At 35.2% G+C, this 23509-nt stretch overlaps 1 protein-coding gene across 7 annotated transcripts; it reads right to left on the reverse strand.

Annotated features, from left to right (window-relative positions):
- Nucleotides 1–1141: 1141 nt before the first annotated feature.
- Nucleotides 1142–22871, reverse strand: LOC105319362 (solute carrier organic anion transporter family member 4C1). 7 transcript variants are annotated; one of them, XM_011416872.4, is made up of 12 exons: nucleotides 22448–22871; nucleotides 9427–9730; nucleotides 7889–8164; nucleotides 5115–5300; nucleotides 4860–4956; nucleotides 4604–4725; nucleotides 4254–4511; nucleotides 3878–4073; nucleotides 3474–3618; nucleotides 3186–3370; nucleotides 2758–2822; nucleotides 1142–2464 (listed from the first exon to the last, which is right to left on the reverse strand). In XM_011416872.4, exons 2-12 carry the CDS (start codon nucleotides 9638–9640, stop codon nucleotides 2139–2141), a joined length of 2070 nt encoding a protein of 689 aa, XP_011415174.3. In that variant the 5' UTR covers nucleotides 9641–9730; nucleotides 22448–22871; the 3' UTR covers nucleotides 1142–2138. The 7 variants fall into 7 exon arrangements, with proteins under 7 accessions (XP_011415174.3, XP_011415172.3, XP_011415178.3 ...); XM_011416870.4 differs by lacking the exon at nucleotides 22448–22871 and adding an exon at nucleotides 19863–20017; XM_011416876.4 differs by lacking the exon at nucleotides 22448–22871 and adding an exon at nucleotides 17619–17736.
- Nucleotides 22872–23509: the final 638 nt, after the last annotated feature.

Here is a 23509-nt window from a genome sequence, read left to right on the forward strand (position 1 = left end):
CCAAACTAGTCTCAGTGGACCTTAGTCTTATATGATCAATCTCTGAAACAGAGAAACAGCCCAACGTTAAAACTTCCCTATTTTTAGAACCACCGCATAGTGAAGTACCATCATATAATGAAATATCAGCATGTAATGTTGAACTATCAGCACGTAATGTTAAAGTACCATCATGTAATGTTAAAGTATCAGCATGTAATGTTAAAGTATCAGCACGTAACGTTAAAGTACCATCACGTAATGTTAAAGTACCATCATGTAATGTTGAAGTATCAGCATGTAATGTTAAAGTACCATCATGTAATGTTGAAGTATCAGCACGTAATGTTGAAGTACCATCATGTAATGTTGAAGTATCATCATATTATGAAGATTACCTACATGAGGCAGTTGAGGCGTTCCATACTTAAGATTTAAACAATGTACATTGTGTATCATCAAGAAGCAGTTATTTTGTTGAAAGTTGGGACGAGAGGTGCAGCAAGTGTTAAATATTTATAGGAGATAGAATAAAGGAACAATCAAAGAACAAACATCAAAATGCATGCGCGGATCCAGAAATTTTTTCCAGGGGGGGTCCGAAGGATAATTGTGTTTGCCAGGGGGGGGGGGGGGGGTCCGAGGCATATTTTCGCGATAATTTTACTATGTAAATTTAATAAATTTTCATTTTCCAGGGGGGGGGGGGGGTCGGGACCCCCCCGACCCCCCTCTAGATCCGCGCATGAAAATGAGAGGGTGTATCGTAATCTAGCCAGCTAAAAAAAGTCGGGGAAGGGAGGGGGAGTTAAAGTCACTCCACAGATTCAAACTAATTGTCAACAAGTTTAAACTGGTGAATTCCTGGAATGAAAGGTTGCATCGATTTGCTTTAGGGAAAAAATCAAGATGTACAACATTCTTAATTGCATGCTGACTCAGAAAGTTCTTTCATTGCAGGAATTCATAAGAATCGACGGTTGAATGCTTGCGTGATGCACATAAAAAACCCGAGATTTAATTAATATTTGGAACGAAAATCTCTCAACAAAATTTCCAAGAAGTCACGAAGAGGGAAAATGGCAGCATGATTTGTTGATGAGCAACAATGAATAACCGTGCAAGAACGTGCTTCAGAAGAAATAAAAGACGAACAGAATGATTGAGTACTCTTTCCTCAAGGAAAAGTTTTTATTGTAAAAATAAAATCTTTCATATTTCTGACATAAATAACTTAAAACAATCAATAATCAAGAAAGTCAGCACCTTCTACCAACTGAACGCGTGCGTCTACAGTCGACGCCATTACTTCTTTTTCATGAACATTCTGAGGTGATGATAGAGTATTTCAAACAAAATATCATTATGCTGAGTTGGATGTACAAAATGTTGTCTGCAAATCAAATGAAAAAAAAGAGTGAACCATTTTAATGAAATAAATAAAAATCTTGTGGCATTCAAATGGTAAAAATGTAATTTAACCTGGTTTGTCTGTCTAAAGATGTTGATATAAAATATCACAGTATAATTAGATTATGGAAATATGTACATTGCAAAGTAAGCACAATAACAAACTATATTTCATCTGTGAACCAGCACACAAGAAATATATGTAAGTACTTAGAATCAACAATAAAGAAACTTTCATGGAAAAAAGTAGTTTTCATTTCAAGATTTACAAATGCTGTCTCCCACACTAAACGACGTCCCCACAATTGTTAAGTCCCCTAAACTCCAGCGCTGAATAAAATGACAGCTTCTCACCTGTATTGCGTCACATTGGGCCGCTCATCTGCGTCACAGATTTCAGAGTTTTATTCACATTCAGGTTTCACTCAATGTCACCAACATCATTGAATCTTCGAATTTAAGCGTCGTTTTGAAAAAAAAAACCCAAATCTGTACAAGTGTGGCTTTATTTGTTCAATTATAATGCGTCTTTTTAATGTCACCCAAATCATATTGAATATAGGCGTCACCACAATCTTCGCGTCTCTCTTTTGGATCATCGAAATTGTAATTATAAACTGTGAACACACAACAGGAATGCTAGAGAACCACGTGACAGAGATGTGGCTTGACACTGACTGTCAAATGAGGATTATATGCAGATGAACTTTAAATTAAAATAAATTAACGACAACTAACGGACGATTCCTTTAAAACGTGGAAGTTCGCTCGGAAACCGAGTCTGAAACACTGGAGTTATCTTTCCTTGGTGGCCCTGTCCCATTCTCAGTACTGTGATTTTTCACTGTCATACTAACATTGGGCAACTTGTCGGCGGGCGGGTTATAGAACTTGTAGGCCAGTATAAACATAATGGCCGCTAGAGTCTTCACACAGACGAGTATCACAAAGAAGTTCCGACTGAGCGCCTCATTGTCGTAAATCCAACAGGACGCCCTCTCCTTGCATTTCTCTTGCCACACTAAACAGGTACCGTCTATGATGGCCCCAAAGAAAATTGGTCCCGGAACCATTCCTGCGACAGACAAAAGAACAATTTTTTTTAAAATTAAGAAGAACACCAAGATGCTCAACAGATCATCGCGTACTTTTCTTTCGAGCCCAAGAGTCTGGTCCGACGACTTGTCAATTAAAAAGTAAAATTACATTATACATTTTCCATGCTTTGAAAGTCACTAATAAAAGTAAAACCTTTAAGTAGCTTGAAATTACACTTTTTCTAAAAATTCCAAAGCCACAATTCTCTAATAAATATGTTCGGCGAGTCAAAACTGCTATAATAGCTGGCTGCAAAAAGAAAAGACATACCTAGGAGTCTGGCAATGAACCACTGAATACCTAGTGCGAACGTCCGCTGACTGTCATGTATACATCTACAACACAGATGTGGAACCTTATGAAATTCAGGTTTTGTGGAAATGCAGAAATTAGCAAGTGTTATGAAATATTTCACTTACACATTAAAAATTTTAATTACTGATATACACATGGCAAATGGGTGGGCAATAGGTATGAAAACATACGTAAACAGCGTACAAAAATAACAACCATAACGATCGAGTTCAAATACCCATATAAAATTCTCATATTTCTTTATAAATTACAAGTATATAAATAATGATTAAGGAATTTGTGTTTTGTTGATATACTTTTTTTTTTAGAAGTGGGTTCGCTATATAACTATTCTGGCTTCATAATTAAGATGAGTTGTTGTTTAAGTGTTTAAGGAGTTCTACCTTAATGTAACAGCCACGGAAGGAGGCGATTCAATGAATCGGAAAAAGATGGACAACAGAAGAATGGGGAGAAAGATGTACATCTTGAAGCACTCGGAGTTACACTTCCCTTTCCTAACGGTGGACTGTGACAGATGGGAAACGCTGTGGTTGAACGCAGCCACGCAAGAACAGTTTGAATACGTCTAAAACCACATGAAACAGATAATCAACAGATCGTTATATACAAGTTTATAAAGTCTTGTTGCAACTTGACAATTGTCTGATCCTTGACCTTTCTGCACTTACCCCGTCGTCCCGAGCCTTCCCAGAACACCCTGCGTGACACGGTGAGAAGTACTGCACATTGTGCTCGCTGCATACCGGCTCGTATAGCGCCGTGCTGCAGGAGCAGTTATTGTTACACGCAGATATGAGACCATCAACGTCCTCCCTGAAATTAAACAGAATAGATACAGTGTCTGCATTTGATAATAAATAAGCAAATATGATTAAAGCTGACAACTTCCGTAGACGAAAACTTCACATTTGAACTCCTGTCAAATGCCACAGTCTTGGAAAGTTCAAAAGAAATTGCAAAGGTTAAATTAAGTTAGAAACAAGGAGAAAAAGATAGGCGAAGGATCGGTCAGATAAAGAAACAAATAGGGAAATCAAAGCATCGTCGCAATCAGACTTAAACAATTGCATACCCTTGATTATAGCCAACTGTGACGCCCGCGATGTCTTCTAGATCACATCGCACCCAGACAACAGCGTCAAGAAGAAGCGCAAGTATACAGACGATGACGTTCAGACGTAGCATGCCTTTTACTTTCAGCTTCATTTTCTTACAAATTATCCCTCCGACAAACTGACCGCCCGCGGCACCAGGAACAGCTACTAGACCTATATAAAAATAAAACAATGTCATAGAAAAGTTTCCATCGCTTATTCTTCGTTATTATCTATAAATGTATGAATAATCGTAAATAAATTAAACCAATCGTAACTATTCGGCCATTTCCGAAACCACAAATATAATCTATTTTCGGTAACGGAAAAGGGCGAGCAAGATTCGTGTCTTACCGCTGAGAATTGCCGCCCAAGCAGCGGATGTGCCAAACTGGTTCTGGATAAGTTTCGGTAGGAATGTGGCCATTCCAGATGTAGAAAATCCCTCGAAGGTCCCCGCCAGTGAAATGAACAAGAAAGCAGGATTCTTCATCAGGATCCAAAACGACCGCGGCATGTCCTTGATGGACGCCCCCAACTCTTTGACAGCTTTTCCTGTTGTATTGTCGTTGTGGGTTTCTGTTACCCGCGTTTCTCTTACATGCTGAGCCGCTGAAAATCAAATTATTCCGTCAAACAATTTTCATGTGGTTACTATCCAAAATTAATTATATAATATATTTGAAGACGAAGTAAAAACTTACTTGGTAATTCTTTTCCATAACCAAACAATGGAATTGAAACGACTAAAAACAGCAAAGACGCAACGACAAACCCCACCCACCATGCGCCTACCCATCGGGGATCATTTGGGGTTATAGATACGCTAAAAAAGAAAATTAAAATTAACAATTATTAATTGTCTTTATATCATACAGATTAAGCTTTTTACTAGAATGTTTTAAGATAAAAAAAATTGCGAAAAATATTGAACGGTTGTTATTAAGAGCGGAAACTTGCCTTTCAACCTCATAGAAATCCACATAGAGGTTAAGCAATTGTCCACCTATTACGTATCCTAACGCGGGACCCAGGGTGGAAAAGGAATACATTATTCCTACCAAAAAAAGAAATATTATTTTTTAAGTTCTGAAAATTGCAAATATCAAAATAATATATTCAAATATACATGATGTTTCAACAAATGCTTGAATTATTACGTAGACCACATGTGCGTAGCACATGAGACGTTACCTCAGTACGGCCCTTACCTACCGACGTATAAGGGGGAGGCCGAGGACGGGACACTGTCGTCAACCAGGGCCACGCCCACTATGTACAGGGTGGTTCCCCCGACCCCGTGCATGACCTGACCCAGCAGGAACACGTACAGGAAGTGTTGCAGGTAATTCTCCGCGTCCGCGGAGCACGAGTTCTCACTGAGAGCTGCTGTCGCTGGATCTGTGTGGGAGAGAGGAATAGTTATGAATGTAAACAGAAAACTCTCTCTCTCTCTCTCTCTCTCTCTCTCTCTCTCTCTCTCTCTCTCTCTCTCTCTCTCATATATATAAAAATATATTTAAAAAAATGAATTCAAACACCTTCAACTGCAAAGATTATTTTCGTATTTTAGAGTTATCTTCCTTACATGCAGTCTGTACAATGTACATCTAAATCTTTTTTTTTAACAATCAATACGGTATATGAATAATAATGAAAATTTTTCAGTCGGATAACATTTGAAATCTCTGTAGACACTACCATTTTGTGCCATTTCAAAACCATGTCCCCTTGGTAAAGCAACATACATAGTGCTTAAAAAATTTACTCAATTTGACTGCATTGAAATGTCAAACACAGAATCCCAATTTAGACACTTTTTTAAGTGGGAATTGCGCAATTATAATGGCTGCATAAGTACAACCATATCCATCAGAGGTGTCAAAATTGGCAACGAAGTTTTTTAAATGTTACGTGATGTTAAAGGGGCATGGTGATTGGTCACAATTTTGGTCAAATTTTATTTTTCAGTTTTATTATTTACAATGCTGTAGGAATGGACTTCTAAGGATCAAATTAATTTTGAGAGTCAGTCATCAAGTTACAAGCAAGACAGAGGGCTCACAACTCTTTGTCATGTAAACAAGGCTCGTGCCCTGTTTTTGTTTACATATGTTCAATATACTAGTAAAAATAACTTCTTCAAAACGATTTATCTATCTTCTTAATCATTTTAAACATAAATAAACAGTTCCTAACGTTTAACACATTATTATTTTTTTTTAAACTAGAAATTTCACTTCAACATTCAAAATGTAAACAAAAGCTTTGTTTACATAGCAAACAATTGTAATCTCTGTAACTCGCTTATAACTCAAGGAATGACACCTAAATTTTGGTTGCCTATTAAAAATGCCTAACTAAAGCACTGAAACATCAAAATTGGAGAAATAATTTTTGACCAAAATCGTCACCAAGCCCCTTTAAACAGTTAACCTAATACCGCAAGACAGATAAGACTGTACTTGCATGCAATATGACCTTTGTGAAAAGGTCAACAGACAGCTGACATATAATGCAGGGTCTGAGGTAACATTTCTAAAGATAAAGCTTTTAAAGATATCAGCCAAGACTTGACATACAGCTGAATACTCGGAGCCATTGCCCCTAAAATCTCGCAATTATGTGACCCTGACAGTTGCTTCACCAAAACGAATGACCATGACCCCATTTCTTTTTAAAGTTTAAGGTATCGATTTACTAGTATTGTCAATGTTTCACTTCCACCTTTTCAGTACGCTTGTTATTAACTGCTCTTCTGTAGAAAAGACTTTTTTATAACATATTTTCAAGTAAAGGTGTGCAACAAAACTGTTACCATTGAGAATATTAGTATACTGTATACAGGGTTATTTTCGCCCCGTGTTATTTTCGCTCTTCTACACTTGCAAACGGTTTCTCCCAGTCTCGAATTCGCCCAGTTGCAGTTGTGTTTACAGAGATGTTATTTGTAACATAGAATTCGCCCAGTCTTAAATTCACCCTCTGACAATGAGGGCGAAAGGGGCGAAAATAAAATTGGGGCGAATATTTCCCTGTATACAGTAGTACATTGTAAATTGTTATGTTGGGTGAGAAAAAATATCAGGTATACAGAAACAGTCTGATTATAACAGTTTTTTAAGGAAGGAAACGAAATGCTAGTAAGATAGATATGAAAACAACAGTTACTACTGGGGTCACAATATGTTTTAATCAGGTCAAGTACTAACTAGTAAGGGAAATCTTGACATCCTATCATCATTCAATCAACACTTTGCGCCACCAGTCTCCAAGTTCCTGTTACTCAAGGAAGACTTGTTTACGAGGGGAATTTGTTTATGTTTTTATTTTTAAATTTTGATTTATATAAGACGTACTATTGTATAAATATTTCAAGTGTGTGCTCGTAAGAAACCAAATCGTAAAGTCAAATAATTTTTCGATTATATTACAAAGAGCATGTTTTACACACTCAGAAAGAATTTGGCCGTGATGCATGAAATATTCAGAAATATCTCACTCACTGTATTAAATTTCGAAAAGCATGTGCATGAAATAATATTTTTTCATTCCGGAATTTTGTAATTCTCTGTCTGGGAATGTCAAGCTCCGCTTAACTTTTTGAAAAATTAGGCTAATGTATACAAACATTAAGATGTATTTTATTGCTTATGGTCCTATTTATAGCTGTAACACTATTGATGCAAGACTTCTTCGTGACACACATAATGTACAGTAAATCCTTTTTATAGAAGTTTTTTTTTTCTTCAATGGATACTATACAAAAAAATTAAACAAAATCATAACAATCATATAAAGTAATCATAGTATAATACTCAATGCCAACATAAGATGGATCGGGAAAAAATATCGATTTCTAATAACCGAGATTTCTAAGATAAAATTCGATTTCATGCGTCAGATTGTAATAATAATTTCCTATGATCGAGATTCCCTTACAACTTTGCATCCTCATAGTCGGGCTTTACTGTAATTCAATACGTTACCTCGGCAAGATTCCGCCACATTCTGGCCATATTCGTACAAGCCCGTAATAAAGTGTGGGAGGGCCATGATGAACGACCCAAGGGACATGAACAGGCAGGCTGAGGCTACCATCCGGGGCTTGTTTTTCCCGGAGCCGAAGTACGAGATGATAACTCCCAGTATTCCCGCAGAGATGTCGTAGGCGCTAGAGATGGAGCCCACCCGGGAGCTGGGCAGCTCAAAGCGCCGCTCCACCGACGTTGTGTTGACGTTATTTATACCGTTGACTACAAAACCTAAAAGTGAAGGCGTGATTTTATTTAAAAAAAATACCGTAATTGCTCAAATCTTATAAACTTGTGTTGAAAATAAAGATAAACTGAGTTAACGTTATCGATACTGTTGACAACTAAGCCTGTAGAAAAATGAATGCATGTAAATTGTATACAACATGTCGTACATAGCCAATCTCTCAAATTTAATCTAAAATAGGATGAACGTACAAAAAAAAAATGAATAAAAAGACAAAGGGAATGTTGTATAGGGCCAATTTCTAAAAATTTAAATCTTAAATATGATGAAAAATGATAAGAAGGATACATGTATGTAATTGATAGGAACATGATCATTCTCGCAAACCTGTTATGATGAAATTACGATAAACTGTTATAATGAAATTACAATAAACTGTTATAATGAAATTACGATAAACTGTTATAATGAAATTACAATAAACTGTTATAATGAAATTACAATAAACTGAAATGGACGACACGTGAATGTGATTGATCGGGAAAATCACTTATCTTCAATAAGGAAGCGAAACCATATTGGGTTTCTTTTTTGAAAAACAGAGATGGTTATACTGTTTCTATCCTTTCAGGTGCCTGTGATTATACTACAGTACATGAGCAGCTCGTAATACAGTACATTATTTAATACTAATCAACTGTATAAACATTTCAAGCAGGTCTCTCTTAACTTGATTTAAGTAAAATGTGAGCTATACATTCGAAGGCAGAAATTTCTTAATTGGCATGTACGCGGCATCTTCAAAGCTGTGGGACAACAGCCCTCCATTATAAATCACTTTGAATAGCTCTCCCTCATCATCAATCTTCCTACGCATCCTTTACTTTATCGTCATTTTACGATTCGGATGAGTCACGTTGCTTATGTCCAGCCTCTATCGTTTTTCGTACCTTGAGTGCGACGTACTAAACCGATTCACAACCTTGCAACATACTAAAACAGGCCTCTTTCTAACAATATTTTAAATCCAGGCATTACTTTGTTACTCACTTAAACTGATTCTGCATTGTAGCAAAAACATCTCTTGAGTCGCTAACAGAACCTCAACTTGCAACGAACGAATTCTTACAAGTCTTGCAACATAAACGAGCAGTTCCTTACTTTAATTATAGCAACATACAAAAATAGTTTCTCGCCTCGCAACACACACAAACAGTTTCAAACATGCTGATAGTTTCTTTCTTTAGCAACATGTTTCTTACTTTTGCAACGATCTTTACCTTGCAACATAAAACACGGTTCTTACCTTGCAACATACAAAAACAGCTCAAGAAGAACAACAGTGCTTTGGGGTTGTTGAATTTCTGCATACAGTTTGGTGAATAGGGTCCATATCCGCATTTGATATCTTTGGTAGACTCCTCATCCATTTTCATAGGAAGAGGTTTCACAGACATTTTGCCGTTTCTTATGTCTCCATTTACAATCGCGTCCTTTCCAGACGATTCTGTTTCGGACATGACTTCAAAATCCGATTCCGTCAAGGGAAGTAACTCTTCCACATCATCGACGGACGAAGGCGTCCGCTTGCCCGTGTGAGGCGAGTTGAGCTAAAAATAAAGTTTATATATCAATAATCATCAACATTAAGTTATGCTGTTTGATGAAGCCAAAACAATGACATTAAATAATAATGTTTGATGAAATCAATATACACAAATGAGCCTTTCGTCAGCCTGTACCCGCAATTCATTCAGTAGACTTTCAAAGACATGAGCGAAATGCGACGAACAAAGAAATTTTAAGTGAAGAACTCTCAACTGACGGGCCATGAAGACACTCATCATCAGGAGATGACTTTTACGAGTTTGAAACATTAGGTCATATACCACTTCACTCAAACTCTTTAATGTTCGATGGCTAGTGATTCAAGTTGCATTGATCCCGGACTTAAAAGAGCAATAAAAACACAAGGTATGAAAATCAACGCAACAATAATTAACTAACTTGATAATTTACAAATATGGGTACTTATACGATGGGGTACAGAATAGAGAAAATTTACAGAAGGCAAAGATCCACAGTTTAGAACAGGGCTTGTGATGGATTTAGAACTATTTTAACAATAGCTTGGACTTTGGGTAGGTGTGTCAAACAGCAATGTGACGTAAGCCTGTTTATTTCATTACTAGCCACTTAGCCAAGGCTCTTTGATATCAACAAGATTTGTCTGGCTTTTGAGCGAAGACTACGCAATCGGTGCATATTTCGCTTGAAACCGCGTCATTTTTAACTTGTTTTGACGCAAGAAATAGATAGCCAAGTCCCACTGAAAGTCCAAAGTCTGGTTAAAATGGTTCTAAAACTTAGAAACAATGTAGACCACAGGCATTGGCAGACAATGTAGATATTTTTCACAGACAAAAAAAGGCTGAATATAGGTCGAATGCTGACCCTGGTGTTAAGTACTTAGTACTGTTAACTTTGATGACTGCTGGTAGTTCACAGGAAATGTCAGCCACAACTTATTTAAAAGCATTCTAAAAATACCATATATGTTACCATTTATAAACTATAGTAACAGGGCTTCTGTCTTTTGAAAGAATTAATTTAATTAAGAACAAGTTCAAACGGATGTAGAATGAAGCTTTGATGATCATTTTAGAGGTCAAACGATATATGTTTTATATATGTTCTTGTATATCATACTTTTCGTCTCTGGCCCATCATACGATATCAAAATGCGCCTTGTCAAAGTCAGAGAGACACGTTTTTTGACATTCTAGAAGTTCATTACCATACGGCGACATTGAATAACTTTATGTCGAGTCATCGGTGTAAAATATATGAAATGCATTTCCTTTTTATTACAATAAATTAAACTAATAAACATTACAAGTGTGGTATATGAGATAGATAAATTAGATTATGATGGATTGTTTAATCTTCTGCGCAAATTCGTTTATCTTGTGTCACAACAGATAATCGCTGATTAGAATGACGGTATCAAGTGGACAGATATCAAGAATAAACTAAGTTATCTCTAAAAAAGAAACGAAGAACGGCAGAAATAAACTAGTAACGGTCTAACGTATATAGTTTAATGTCGTCTAAAATAAAAATGTCGCGGGGATTTTTTTTTCTATTATGTGAAGCACTTTTTGGGGGGGTTTTCAAGAGTTTCTGAAGCACCATATAAGGAAATTATGAGATCAAAAGTAATTGATGTGGTAGAGATATTATATGACCATTGTACATCACGTGTAGGAATAATAGTATACATGTATAGTATACATGGCGGTTGCTAAATTCATAATCCCTTATGAATGAAACAACAACTCATCTAGAAAAAATGTATATATCACATTACAGAGTTTAACAAGGTGAAGAACGGGGTCTAGGGTCTTAAAATCTGAGAGCAGAAGTTTCGAATTTCAAAGTTTATGTACACACACTATTAATTGAGATTAACGAATTGGGCAATATGTTAATAAATTTTATAAAGTACAGTAACAATTAACCCCCGTTGGCCTTCAGGGTACTTTGACCATACTTAGCAATTAAAGAGATATTAAATAGTATTTCAATCCCATTTGTCACTGGCCATTTAAAACACGCCTGGGGAACAAATACATCTCGCAGTCGGTATTTGATGAAGACATCCAGAAAGGAACATTTCTCGCGTGCTTTCTATTATTAAAATCGGGGTATCCGCCCTCCTCAAGTTCGTATCCACCGAGTCTTAGGCCGAGTACAGTATGTGATTGCAAAACGTGTTTTTTTTAATTTACAACCGTTCTTCTGCCTCTATAACACAAACAAGGAGTTATCGCAATTAAAACAAAGTGAACTCATTAATTATGAACAATCGGTTAATCAGCAATGGAGATAGCCTTCTTCTATTTACAGAGCTAATTAAATCAGTACCAGGGGACTTTTTTATGGGCTCTGTAAATTAATATCAATACAACGTACGTTATCAATATAGTATACTCTCTGTGTCTGTGTATATACATAAGCTGTGATATTCATTGTCATTTCCGTCAAAAATAAACACCGGCAGTGTACTTACATGTATATGCAATGTTTACATCTTTTTTTAAATGGAAGATAAAACTTGGTGTTTTTCCTCCCTTTCGATAGCACAATTTTTTTTTTATTTAGAATAATTGACTTCAAGAATCGAAAGAATCGATGATTTATTTATTTATTTGGGGGGGAGGGGGGGGGGGGGTCCATTCACCACAATCTTTTTCCAAAATTAAAAATCTGATTTTGATTTAAATATTCACTTGCGTTTGCTGATCAAATAAAGAGAGAAGTTTCAACAAATTCACTGACCATAATCTGAACCCAGGGTATGTGTAAATACAATCCCAACACGTCCGATATTTTAGATCAGCTAAAGCCGTTTTAATCCCTAGTAAAAAGGAGTTTCAAAAGAATATTTCCGATCGTATTTAACCTCACTGGAAACGCTCGATAAGAAAAAAAAAAGAATTAGTTTGTAAAAAAAAAAAAAATATCATAAAAATGTATCTAACAACCAGCAAAAATGATCACCGACTAACATGGACATATACATGTTCACTTACCGCCATCGTTGTCAGATTTCGCGCAATAACTGTCAAAATATTCACACTACATGACTTTGTATATATCCGAGTTAGCCAGGTGAGAAGCACTGCGCTGACACACTTCGATGGACCCAACGAGACTACACTTCCGCCGCGTACCGGGCGATATAGATAGAGGACAGAGATTAATTGTAACAACGACGAGAAACTCGACACAGCGCGAGATTTCAAACCGTTCCTTACGCCAGCACTGACTCAGATTGTAATATACTAATTCGGAACAAAAAGTCCCGCCTCGGATACAAGGCATCTGTCGATAAAAAAGGAGGATGTTTGAATAAAGTTTCTTTTAATGAATTTTGCAAATGATCTGCTGACAATGAAGATAGGCTGCTCAAATATTTTTTCAACGAGATTTGCGCCAGGGCACGGAACGATTTGACTGACAATAACGTCTGCAATGTTTGAAAAGGGATACGCCGATCTGTACATGCATGCAATAAGATGGGCAAAGACCCTTGCAGTGGACATCGACCCTTTGGATTTGGTTGTATTCAGCCAATTTTACGACAGAACAACAAACATTCCATTGTATTTCCATTAAGTTCGTAATCTGATATGTCAAAAACTTTATAAGCAAGCTGTGTTTATACTTGATTAATTGGACCATACTAAAGAAGGTACAGAGTAGCACAAGCTCCATTTGACTCCGTAGAAATCGGGCGTGAAATTGCAGATAAGTTTTGAGGACCTTGTACGGGGCAGGGCTCGCACAGTGTCAGGTTTCAGATATTGGACACCATTGTGAAAAAAAATACCAGAGGCCCGTGGGGTGTCCCAATATTTTATCTTAGCCTACTCTTTATAAATGTACCAACTTTACGTGTCTGCACAATGGCTTATATATAAGACCAGCGCTCAATATGTTAGGCTACTAGTAATGTGATACTACACTGAATTAAAGATGTGCAAGTAATACTTGGAATATTGTACTTTATCACTAAAGTGCTTGTGATTTTCCATGTAAAAGCATGTTTACTGGTAAATAAAATTATGCCGAACAATGCACATTATATGTACTGAGAGTAAAATAAAACAGACCTGTGCCTAAACCATGCACTTGAAAGAGACGTGAAAGATAGAATTCGTCAAAGAAAATTATTGATTTCAAGGAAAGCTGCCCACTTTTCAAATGAGAATGTATACAAATTTTTAAAAATTCTTGTATTCTAGTATACTTTCTCATTATTCCGACAATATCAGCCAAAATTGAAAAGGAAATTTTGCGGGTTTTTAAAAAGTTTTCGCAATACATGTACATATGCACAATCAAATATGCAAGCAATGGGAACAGCCGTCCAAGATGAGTCAAAGAATGAACGGATTTCTACGAGTGCGTTGCCCATTTTTTGTAACGACTCTTGTGCATCCTCTTGTCTGCAGTTGGTGCTTAATATATTTATTTTAAACCGTCTCTTGTGTGATGCTGTTGTAGATACATGTGGATGCATTTTTCATTCCCGACCGATAGTAAACAAGAGTCTCAATAAACCGTAACACAGCATTCCAGCCTAGAGCCAGACGAATATTTTGGGAATGTGCTGTCTAATTTGAGAACAATCTACATGTATTCAGAACTGCAAAGAATGCCTTATTTTATGATAAGATAATTTGATGAATTTCCGAGATGGATATTTTTATCATATTCCGCCCTCGTCAGTTTATAAGTATGGTATGCAACAACTACTAATTATATATATTAAACAGTGTCAGCAATTATGTTCCCCCCACACTTCTAAGAATAAAAGGTGGATGATTAGCTAGAAGAATAATATATCATGTTCATACTTTTCAGACTGCCCTTATTACTTGAATGGTCATCAACTTAGTAATACTATGTCAAGAGGTGTTTTTTTTTCTTGATTAACTTTCACAGACTTTAGTTTAAACAATATTTTATTATGTAAAATATTACTTGATAAAGATTGGGCATGCAGCAGGCAATCTGCCTATATAAACCCTCTCCTTAAACAAGAGGAATAATAACATGTACGAACCCTTACAGACTAAGTGTCATGACCATATCGGATAATGGTCAAGGGCATTGCAAGTCTAAACGTTCGTCCGGCCCATACCAGTCCATAACCATAGAGACTAAACTGGATATCCAATCCTTTACAAAAAACTTTGTTTTAAAGAATGAAAAAAAAATGTAAAAGGACAATCGTTTATTCAAGGTACGTCTTTTTGTTGCAGTAGAATATTTCAAAAGCAGTGCCACAGCTTTAAAACTAAATGAAATTATAGAATACCACCCTCAAATATATGTAAAACTTTGACATTGGGGCATTGAGGCTCAAGGATATAGATCTTTACAAATCACGGACCTCCATTTCTCTATAACTCCATCAATTGTGTGGTGGGGGAGGAACAAATTTTTTATATTCTTTTTTTACAGTTCTTTTGGTTTTGTTTTTTTTTCTTTGGAATGTAGAAATGTATAATTTTGGGAAATTTAACGATTAGACTACAATGAATTTTGTAGAAAACTGATTATTTTGAGAATATCTTTTTCAATAGAAAACGCCGGATTTGGACAACAGAAGTTGCATAATAGTACATTTGGCCTCTGCATAAAATATTGGAAATAGTGGAAATATTGTTGAATTTCCGTAACAAATGTATAAGAACAATGATCAAATGAAAAATGTGAACTTTTAATCGAAATCTTATCACATTATTTCTTTTCTACATATTTAGTTAAACCATATATATATCTGATATGAACCGTATATTTTCAACACTGTCAGTTACCGCAGTGTAAGGAGAGATAACTTCGTTTTAATGCGAATGAATTAGTCTGGTTTGATTATCTGTTCTACAAAACTGATGTTTGATTCATCTAAATAATAAATATATATCTAAATACATGTTCTTTACATATACATGTATTCCTTTTTTTATTTGAATCGGATATACATGTATTTTTATTGTAAAAAAAAATACAATTAGGATTGGGCGCAAGGACCATAACTTAGACCGCCCTTTCGTTTTTTAACAGCATAAAAGACTTAAACGTTTGTTTGGAAAGAATTAATTAATATACTTTTTGATTAATAACATATCTACTACATAGTCATACACTGATTTGCTTTCATTCATCCTCGTCACTTCACACAAAAGAATGAAGTCGTTATTTATTAATAGGCCTCACGCCCGGCATCAGACTTTCTTCCTTAAAAAATCTTATGATCATTGATCACTCAGATGGTTAAAACCATCACCTCTTTATTTCAAGGTAGACTGGGGTGATTTTCTTTTATTTTATCATTTTGACAATTTTAAAAAGGTGACCATATTTTAGTGATTTGTTAGATGTACGCCATTCGTATGGATATTTCATTATTATATTCGAATCTATACAAAAGCAGGTGTGTTGTATTTCCCCCTATCCATTTCATTTAGCCTAGTTGACTCGACACGGAAAATATTTTTTTGAAACTATCAGAATTAATCAATACAGATGAAAGAGGATAAAGTCTCCTAAATGAAAAATAAGTTTGAAAATTTAGTATCGGCAAAAAAGAAAAAGAAAAAAGATACCTTTTAAATTCAAGAAACCTTCAACTGAAAATCAAAGGTATCCGTTTTTGGACTGCTAGTTAACGTTTACAGAATAAGTGTTTCTTTTTTCCTTTTCTGTTTGGTGAAAATCGAGTGCTGGGTGTTCTATCCGTGGGCGAATTTTCCAATCAGGTGGAACTATATTCTGATTTTTGCATGGGAAATACATGTAATTGTATTGTGTGGCGCCATTTACCAATAAGAATGCGAGTCTTATTCAAGCCAGATTTTTTTTTCCGGAAAAGGGAAACAACGAAGGTAGAAAATCCCTGCGCAAAAACACCACTAAAAATTATCGCAATTCAAATGCTGAACATCCTCATTTTTTATTGTACATGTGATAAATTTCCTAAGTCGAGAGTGGTTGTATACGCATAATAAGCTGAAAATAGTTTTTTTTTAATTAAAACTTTAAAAAATATTGTATAATCTATTATGACAATTCTAAATTATCCACAGTTTAACAGGCAATACGTGACTTTAAAAAGTCAGTTTTTATAAATGTAGTCGTATTCTTTGATAACCAATCGAGTAATTTCGATGCTCTATTTTGGAGTCCATAGTCCAAAATACAGGGATCAAATTATAAGAGCACCTTGAATCTGTAACAGTAACATTTCAACAGGAACCGGAAGCCGTGCTAATTATTCTATAACTGTATATTTCCTGGTTTGGAGTTTTAATAGTACTTTTCATGATAACTACTAGAGTTACAAGTAGCCATGCGTTGATAATTTAAGAATAAGAAGGCAAAAGATACTTTGAGATCTTACGGTTTAAAAGGTTTCAAGATATACAATAAAATTTTCGACAATAAGTGACGATTGAACTGCTTAGATATAAAAAAAAAAATATATAGAAAACCTTCCAGAGATTTTAAAAACATTTAGAATTAATTATAAAGAATTGTTAGAAACACTGAAACAGTTACCTAATACCATAAAGGAATATTGGGATGAAAAGAAGTATATATATATAATAGGAGTGGTCACATTTTAAATTTACCGGACCACCGTATGAGAAAACATCAAACTACTGTAGGGTGATTAAGTTTTATTACAAGAAATAAACGTTTATTGTTGTAAATAATAAAACTGTTTGCTAAATAGAAAAAAAGCACCCTTTAAGACAAATTACCAACCCTTCAGACAGACTTGTAAATGGAAATCTACCGCTAAATCTATATAAATTTATACTTGATTTATGGAAAGCTATAAAATTACCATGCGAGGGGTACAAAAGTTCAATACCTGCTTAAGAACCTATAAACTATACAAAAAAAACACATTCAACCAACCTTGAACGGTATACATGTATGTCCACATTGTAGACAGTCAAGTTAAGATTCTCTAACGTAGTTAATGCTCTCAGAATAAATCTGTGTGTAGCTCGATGTCATGCATGTATAAAACTAGTATCATATCACAACAAAACAGACAGGATGTTATTGTGGAAATCAAAACGGGGATAACATCATGTCAACTCAGCACAAATGTACATTTCCATGTTTTATACATACGGAGTAAAATCGACACAGTTTTTGGCATTTCATCTTTCATTAAAATTGACATCTAACCATTTGTACCACCATAAAAAATGAGACATTGGACTTTTTGTTCAGTCAAAGATCAACTTCAATAGCCGAAAAATATAAATAAACATTTGTGAATTTCTTACCCTTCAGTCAAATTAGAATATGAAAATTGATGAGTTATTTATAGTGTATAATTATACTGCACGGACGGTACTAGATTTTTGCAGAGTATGATGCAAGATATGCTACATGTACTAAGTTCCAAAATCTATTTTTGAAGAAAAAAAACCCAAAAGATAATTTTATTTCCATAGAATTTAACGAATAGTTTGCATCATCTTTAACATACTGTCTGGTTAAAAAAAAATCAATATGATTATTTTTATCTAATGTTCTGCTGTCCGTACAAACGTAACCAATACCTATATTTTTCTAAGACAAAGGTAAGACTTTTTTTAACATTGCATACATAGTTCTTGTATTAAATGTTTTTTGAACAGGCAATATTCACTATAGAACCGAGCATTTTGTGCTCCAAAAGCAATCTCTCAATGTTTTCTGAAAGAAAAACTGCTTAAAAACACGGCGTTTTACGCAAAAAAGGCGAAAATCGCGGGAAAAGGTTAACTCTGAGATGTCATATTTCAAAATTGTGAGCATTTGGATCAAAATGAAAATTACGAAAAAAACTTCACATGTATATTTGTACATAGGAAGCAAAGAGTTACAGTAAATTGACGATGTTCGTTTTAGGGGGCCATGTTAGGCCCATATCATATTTGTTTCTGAATAGGTGTTGTATTCACTGATGTGTAAATCCCATACATACTGGTATATTTCATTGTATTAATGAAACATTTTGCATATTGTTGCCTGGACATTGTGAGCAGTATTTCATTCATTATTTGTTATAATCATGATATTATCATTATTTTTTTTTAAATGTATATGCCCCCTGAGGGCCCTTGATTGGTGAATAACTAAATATAATATATATAGTCCTTTACCGTATTCGTTATGACATATTTGTCTACAAACGGATTTTTTTTATATAAATAAAAAACCCTTAAAAGATCGATGTGTTTATTGAAGTTTTTGAAAACTCGCTATTGTAGTACTGTTTCTTTTACTATGTAAGTATAAACTCGTAGGCAGTTCACGAAGAAAGGAAGTCATAAGTTTTTTTTTAAAACATGATTTCCCGGAAACGATAGCTTGCCCACTTTGCGAAAGAAAATAAAAGAGAAATACGTGCAGTTTCACAGTTCAACAGCACTATTTAGAACTTCTAGATATTCCGTTTGCAGACTTGACGTGCAACATGAGGTTGCACACTTAGAAAATGGTTTAATATCAAATGCGCAGCATATTGTTTAATTATAAAGTGTGTTTTAACACAGTCACTTTAAAAAAAGGAAGTTTATAAACAAACAAGTAGTGTTATGACCTTGACGGGTGTTGTTTCAACTTAAATCGTTTCCTTTTTCTTTCTACCTAAAAATCTGTAAATAACTATATAACAAGCAGGAACTTGGCCTTTCATCATTTCATATGTATCTTTTCTATATTAAAAGCACAGCCACTAGAAGCCCAATTATTCTGCTACCGAATTAAATACAAAAGAAAATGACAGGAAAACATTGAGAAATGCGAAAATCATGTTAACTATTGAATCTGTGGTCATTATTGCCACGTTAACCCAGGGGAATAGCGCTATTCATTTGATAGGGAATGCGGATGAAGAGGGGGTCACCGAAGTAAAGATGTTATCTTGATTAAAGCACGCAAGCTTTACTTCGTGGTATATATACGTGAATTCAGTTCTCTGTTGATATAAGACTTGGCTAATATTCTCTTGTATTAAGAAATCCGGAAAATAAACAAACATGACCGTAACCGGTTTTCGAGCTTTCGCACGCTTCAGTTAAAAAGGAAACCAAAAATAGACCGATCGAGCATATGATAACGCGTGTAACGATGGCACTACCCCCCGAAAAATTAACTTACCCAGTTCAACATCCTTCGGAACATTTTTCACACCTTTGGAATTGTTTATTTAATACTTTGGTTGGTAAAATGTCAGTCAAAACATCGAAATATTGCACACATTGATCTGTCGTTGCTACCGCACATGGTGTATTGTCTCCTGTGCGAGCTGACGTCAGTGAGACAGAAACCTTTATAAAAGTCAGATTGACCCGGAAATCTTCACAATTACGACTAATTTATACATCTATGTGATATTTAAAGAGGAATTAAAAATTTCCTTATAATTATCGTTTTAATGTCTTAAGGCCTATTTATATGTACTTGTAAATAATAATTCTTCTACACCAAGTCTGACGAAAGGTCCACGAACACGAACTGTCTTTGGTCAAAATGTTCAATTATATTTAATCAATTAAAATTTAATATGTCTCTTTTAAAAGTCATTTATCACACTAAAAAGACAACACGTTTAACTAAAAATATCATTTGTGATAATTTGAATGTAAAATATTATTAGAATATATATTCAATTTATGTATTTATCTACATCCACTGACTATTTTCTCCGTTTATGTTTTCAACAATACCGATTTCTATAATTTTTTTCTGTTTATAATGCTTACAGAAAACTGATTTCCATAGACTTACCAGTCTGATCAATGACGGTTAAGTGCAGTTAGCTTGCATCTGAACAACAAACGATGAATTTTTGAGCAAAAAAAAAACACCCTTGCAGGCCATCAAGTCAATTCTTAGAAGCTAAAAAAAATCACAATGCATTCATTTTTTATTTTAAACCCGCAGATTATATAATTTTATAATCAATCTAGTTAAAATTAGAACTTCCATCCGCTCCCCAGTTTTTGACATGTCGCGTGGACAGATCGAAAACCGATATGTCGCGACATATCGAAAACCGGGGAGCGTATGGAAGTTCTAATTTTAATTAGATTGGTTATATAATGTTGATATCTTTAAAATTAAACTGCCTTGTTCTATTTTATATTGACCTTTGTGGACTATTTTAAGCTCGACTAATATTGTTTTGGCATAATTACACAGACTGATGACAGACCTTTTGGCTCTCCAGTGTGTATAGCTTTTTGGTTGAATTTCAATTGTTCACTTTGTTTAAATAATTTAAGAGAGATCCAAATAGATAGGTAAATATGAAGAGTAAAGTGCTATATATCTGGTGGTTCAAATACGGGATATTGCAGAAAAAAAGTCATGCAGAAAAAAAGTCACGTGACACGCCGACGCCTGCTACCTTTGCACCTTCACAAGAAAATCTCTTGTTGTTTAAATCATAGCCATGATGCCGTATTTTATATGATCGATGGCATGGCCTGTTTCTAAAATTTCATTTCAAGCATGAACTATGCGTTCTTTCTCCTCAATAATACCATATAATGAAAGCTGCTATTTAACTATTATACTATAATCGCAAAAGACAAAAAGGAAGATCTTGTCTGAGTGGTAAAAATATTATGGTGTAAATAAAATGCGTTATAGAATATAAGTAAAGAATTGGGAATACAGATCCATGTCGATAAACTTAAAAACTGTCCTTGATTAATACTTAACCTACTCGATCAATTGGTGCGATTTTGTTCAGGTTGCTCAGTATGTACATATGTATATACTCCCTTTTGAGCTTGCAGTTCTAATTTCAAGCAACGGGTGGGCGCAGTGGGTTCAAATTTTAAATGTTCAATGTTCTCCATCATCCCCCCCCCCCCCAATCTTATTTACGATTTAATCTCTAATAGGACCGATGTGAGATAGTTTGTGGGAAGCCAACGTGTTATATACACTTCTGCTGTATCAAACAATATCAACAATTCAACACTCTGTCAGGTGGTTGAACTTGTCATATATGACCTGCATGTCGGGCAAATTATAAAACATACATGTGTCCATTCGATCTGACGCTCTGACATGCGCGGATTTAGAAAAGGGGGGGGGGGGGGGGTCAGCCTGGACCCCCCCCCTAAACTGCAAAATTCAAATTTCTTAAAATTTACATTATTAATTACCAAAAATATGCCTCGGACCACCCCCCCCCCCCCGCCCCGGCAAACTAAAATAATCGTCGGACACCCCCCACCCCCCCCCCCCACCCCCCCCGGAAATTTTTTCTGTATCCGTGCATGTTTGACTTGTTCATTTCCCTACTAACACGGACGCAATAAGTAAGATGTTAAAAAAACTAATTCATACAAATATGACTTAACCTTTGACAGGTTAATAGTTATTCACGATCGCAAGCATAGGGCAAAGAGCTAGTCGGGTTATAAGCAGCGAACAATTTGATAATGTCCTTCTCCCAATATTTCTGCACGTTACAGACTTGCTGACAGATCAACAGAATAATTTGATCTCACTGATTTGTATTCCTATATACGTTTGGTAATGAACTACAGGATTTTAAAACTGCACCTTGTATATGTGTTCTTACTTGAATCACATGTACCTGCATGTAACACATACATATAAAACTAGCAATATACTCAAGAACAAGAAGTCACTTAAGTCATGTTGCATAATTTTTTTGGTAACACTAATGCATTCTGATATCATTAATGGTAAAAATCACTTACCTCTATAAAAATTGGCACAAAAAGCGGAAAAGAAAATTACGTTCTCCTTGCCGCAGTGTCTTCGGTTATTTATAACCTTCTAAAGAGTGATACATCGATTGAACCAACTTGGGACTTTTATAAATAAATCATCCACGCCTTAACGATCGGTTGATGTTGAAACCATTTGAATTCATGGGCGGAGCTAAGAAATATTCCACTTCTTCAGTTTGATGGACTTTTCCTCACTATACTCTGAGCACGTTCGACCAAGAAATCCAAGAGCTATAAAAACAAGACCCAATCATAAGTGACTCCGCCGTATTGACATGTATTGCACAAAAATGATTGACCGAGGCCATATAGTAGTAAGTTGCGTGAGTGCCAAGAAAATTATCTTTGGTCACCGCTAGCTGAACTTGTATAATTATGTATATCAATATTTCATAATGTTCACCGGCGTTCTATACGAAATGTTCGCATGACTACTTGCTTAGCAAGTTGCATCCTTGAAAAGAGATATTTGTTTGACATCATTTCGTGCGAAACTCGGATCTATTTTGATATAGGATACACATATTCATCTTTTGGATTATTTGAATTTTCCTTTAAAAATACATGTTCTTTATTTGAATGTTTGAAAAACATGAAATTAAATCACGGGGCACTGGCTTTGAATGCATCACGCATAATGCAGGGTGTTGTGAAACGCCAGAAGATACTCACCTTTTGGGTAGAGTAAACAATGCGTTTTTGCATGGACGTCATGTAAAAAAAGCAAACAATTTTGTGTAAAGTTTGTAGACGGACTTTTGCGAGACTTGAATACATCAAGGAATCAGATTAGCATAGCGTCATCCAAATGGCCAGGAGTCATTGATGGATTTGATGTCTAAATTAGATTACACTGAATCAACACATTAAACTCGCACATTTAACAGTTCACGATGCCTTTAGCCAACACTGATTTTTACCCAAGGGTGTGTCGAAATGCCACGAAAAATACGAATTTTCGCACTGCTTTTAATTAAGATATTGTCGTACGTTGAGCTAAATTAGATTTTTGCTGAATTTACAAACATG

The sequence above is a fragment of the Magallana gigas genome, chromosome 5 (genome assembly GCF_963853765.1).
Source record: "Magallana gigas chromosome 5, xbMagGiga1.1, whole genome shotgun sequence".
Taxonomy (NCBI): domain Eukaryota; kingdom Metazoa; phylum Mollusca; class Bivalvia; order Ostreida; family Ostreidae; genus Magallana; species Magallana gigas.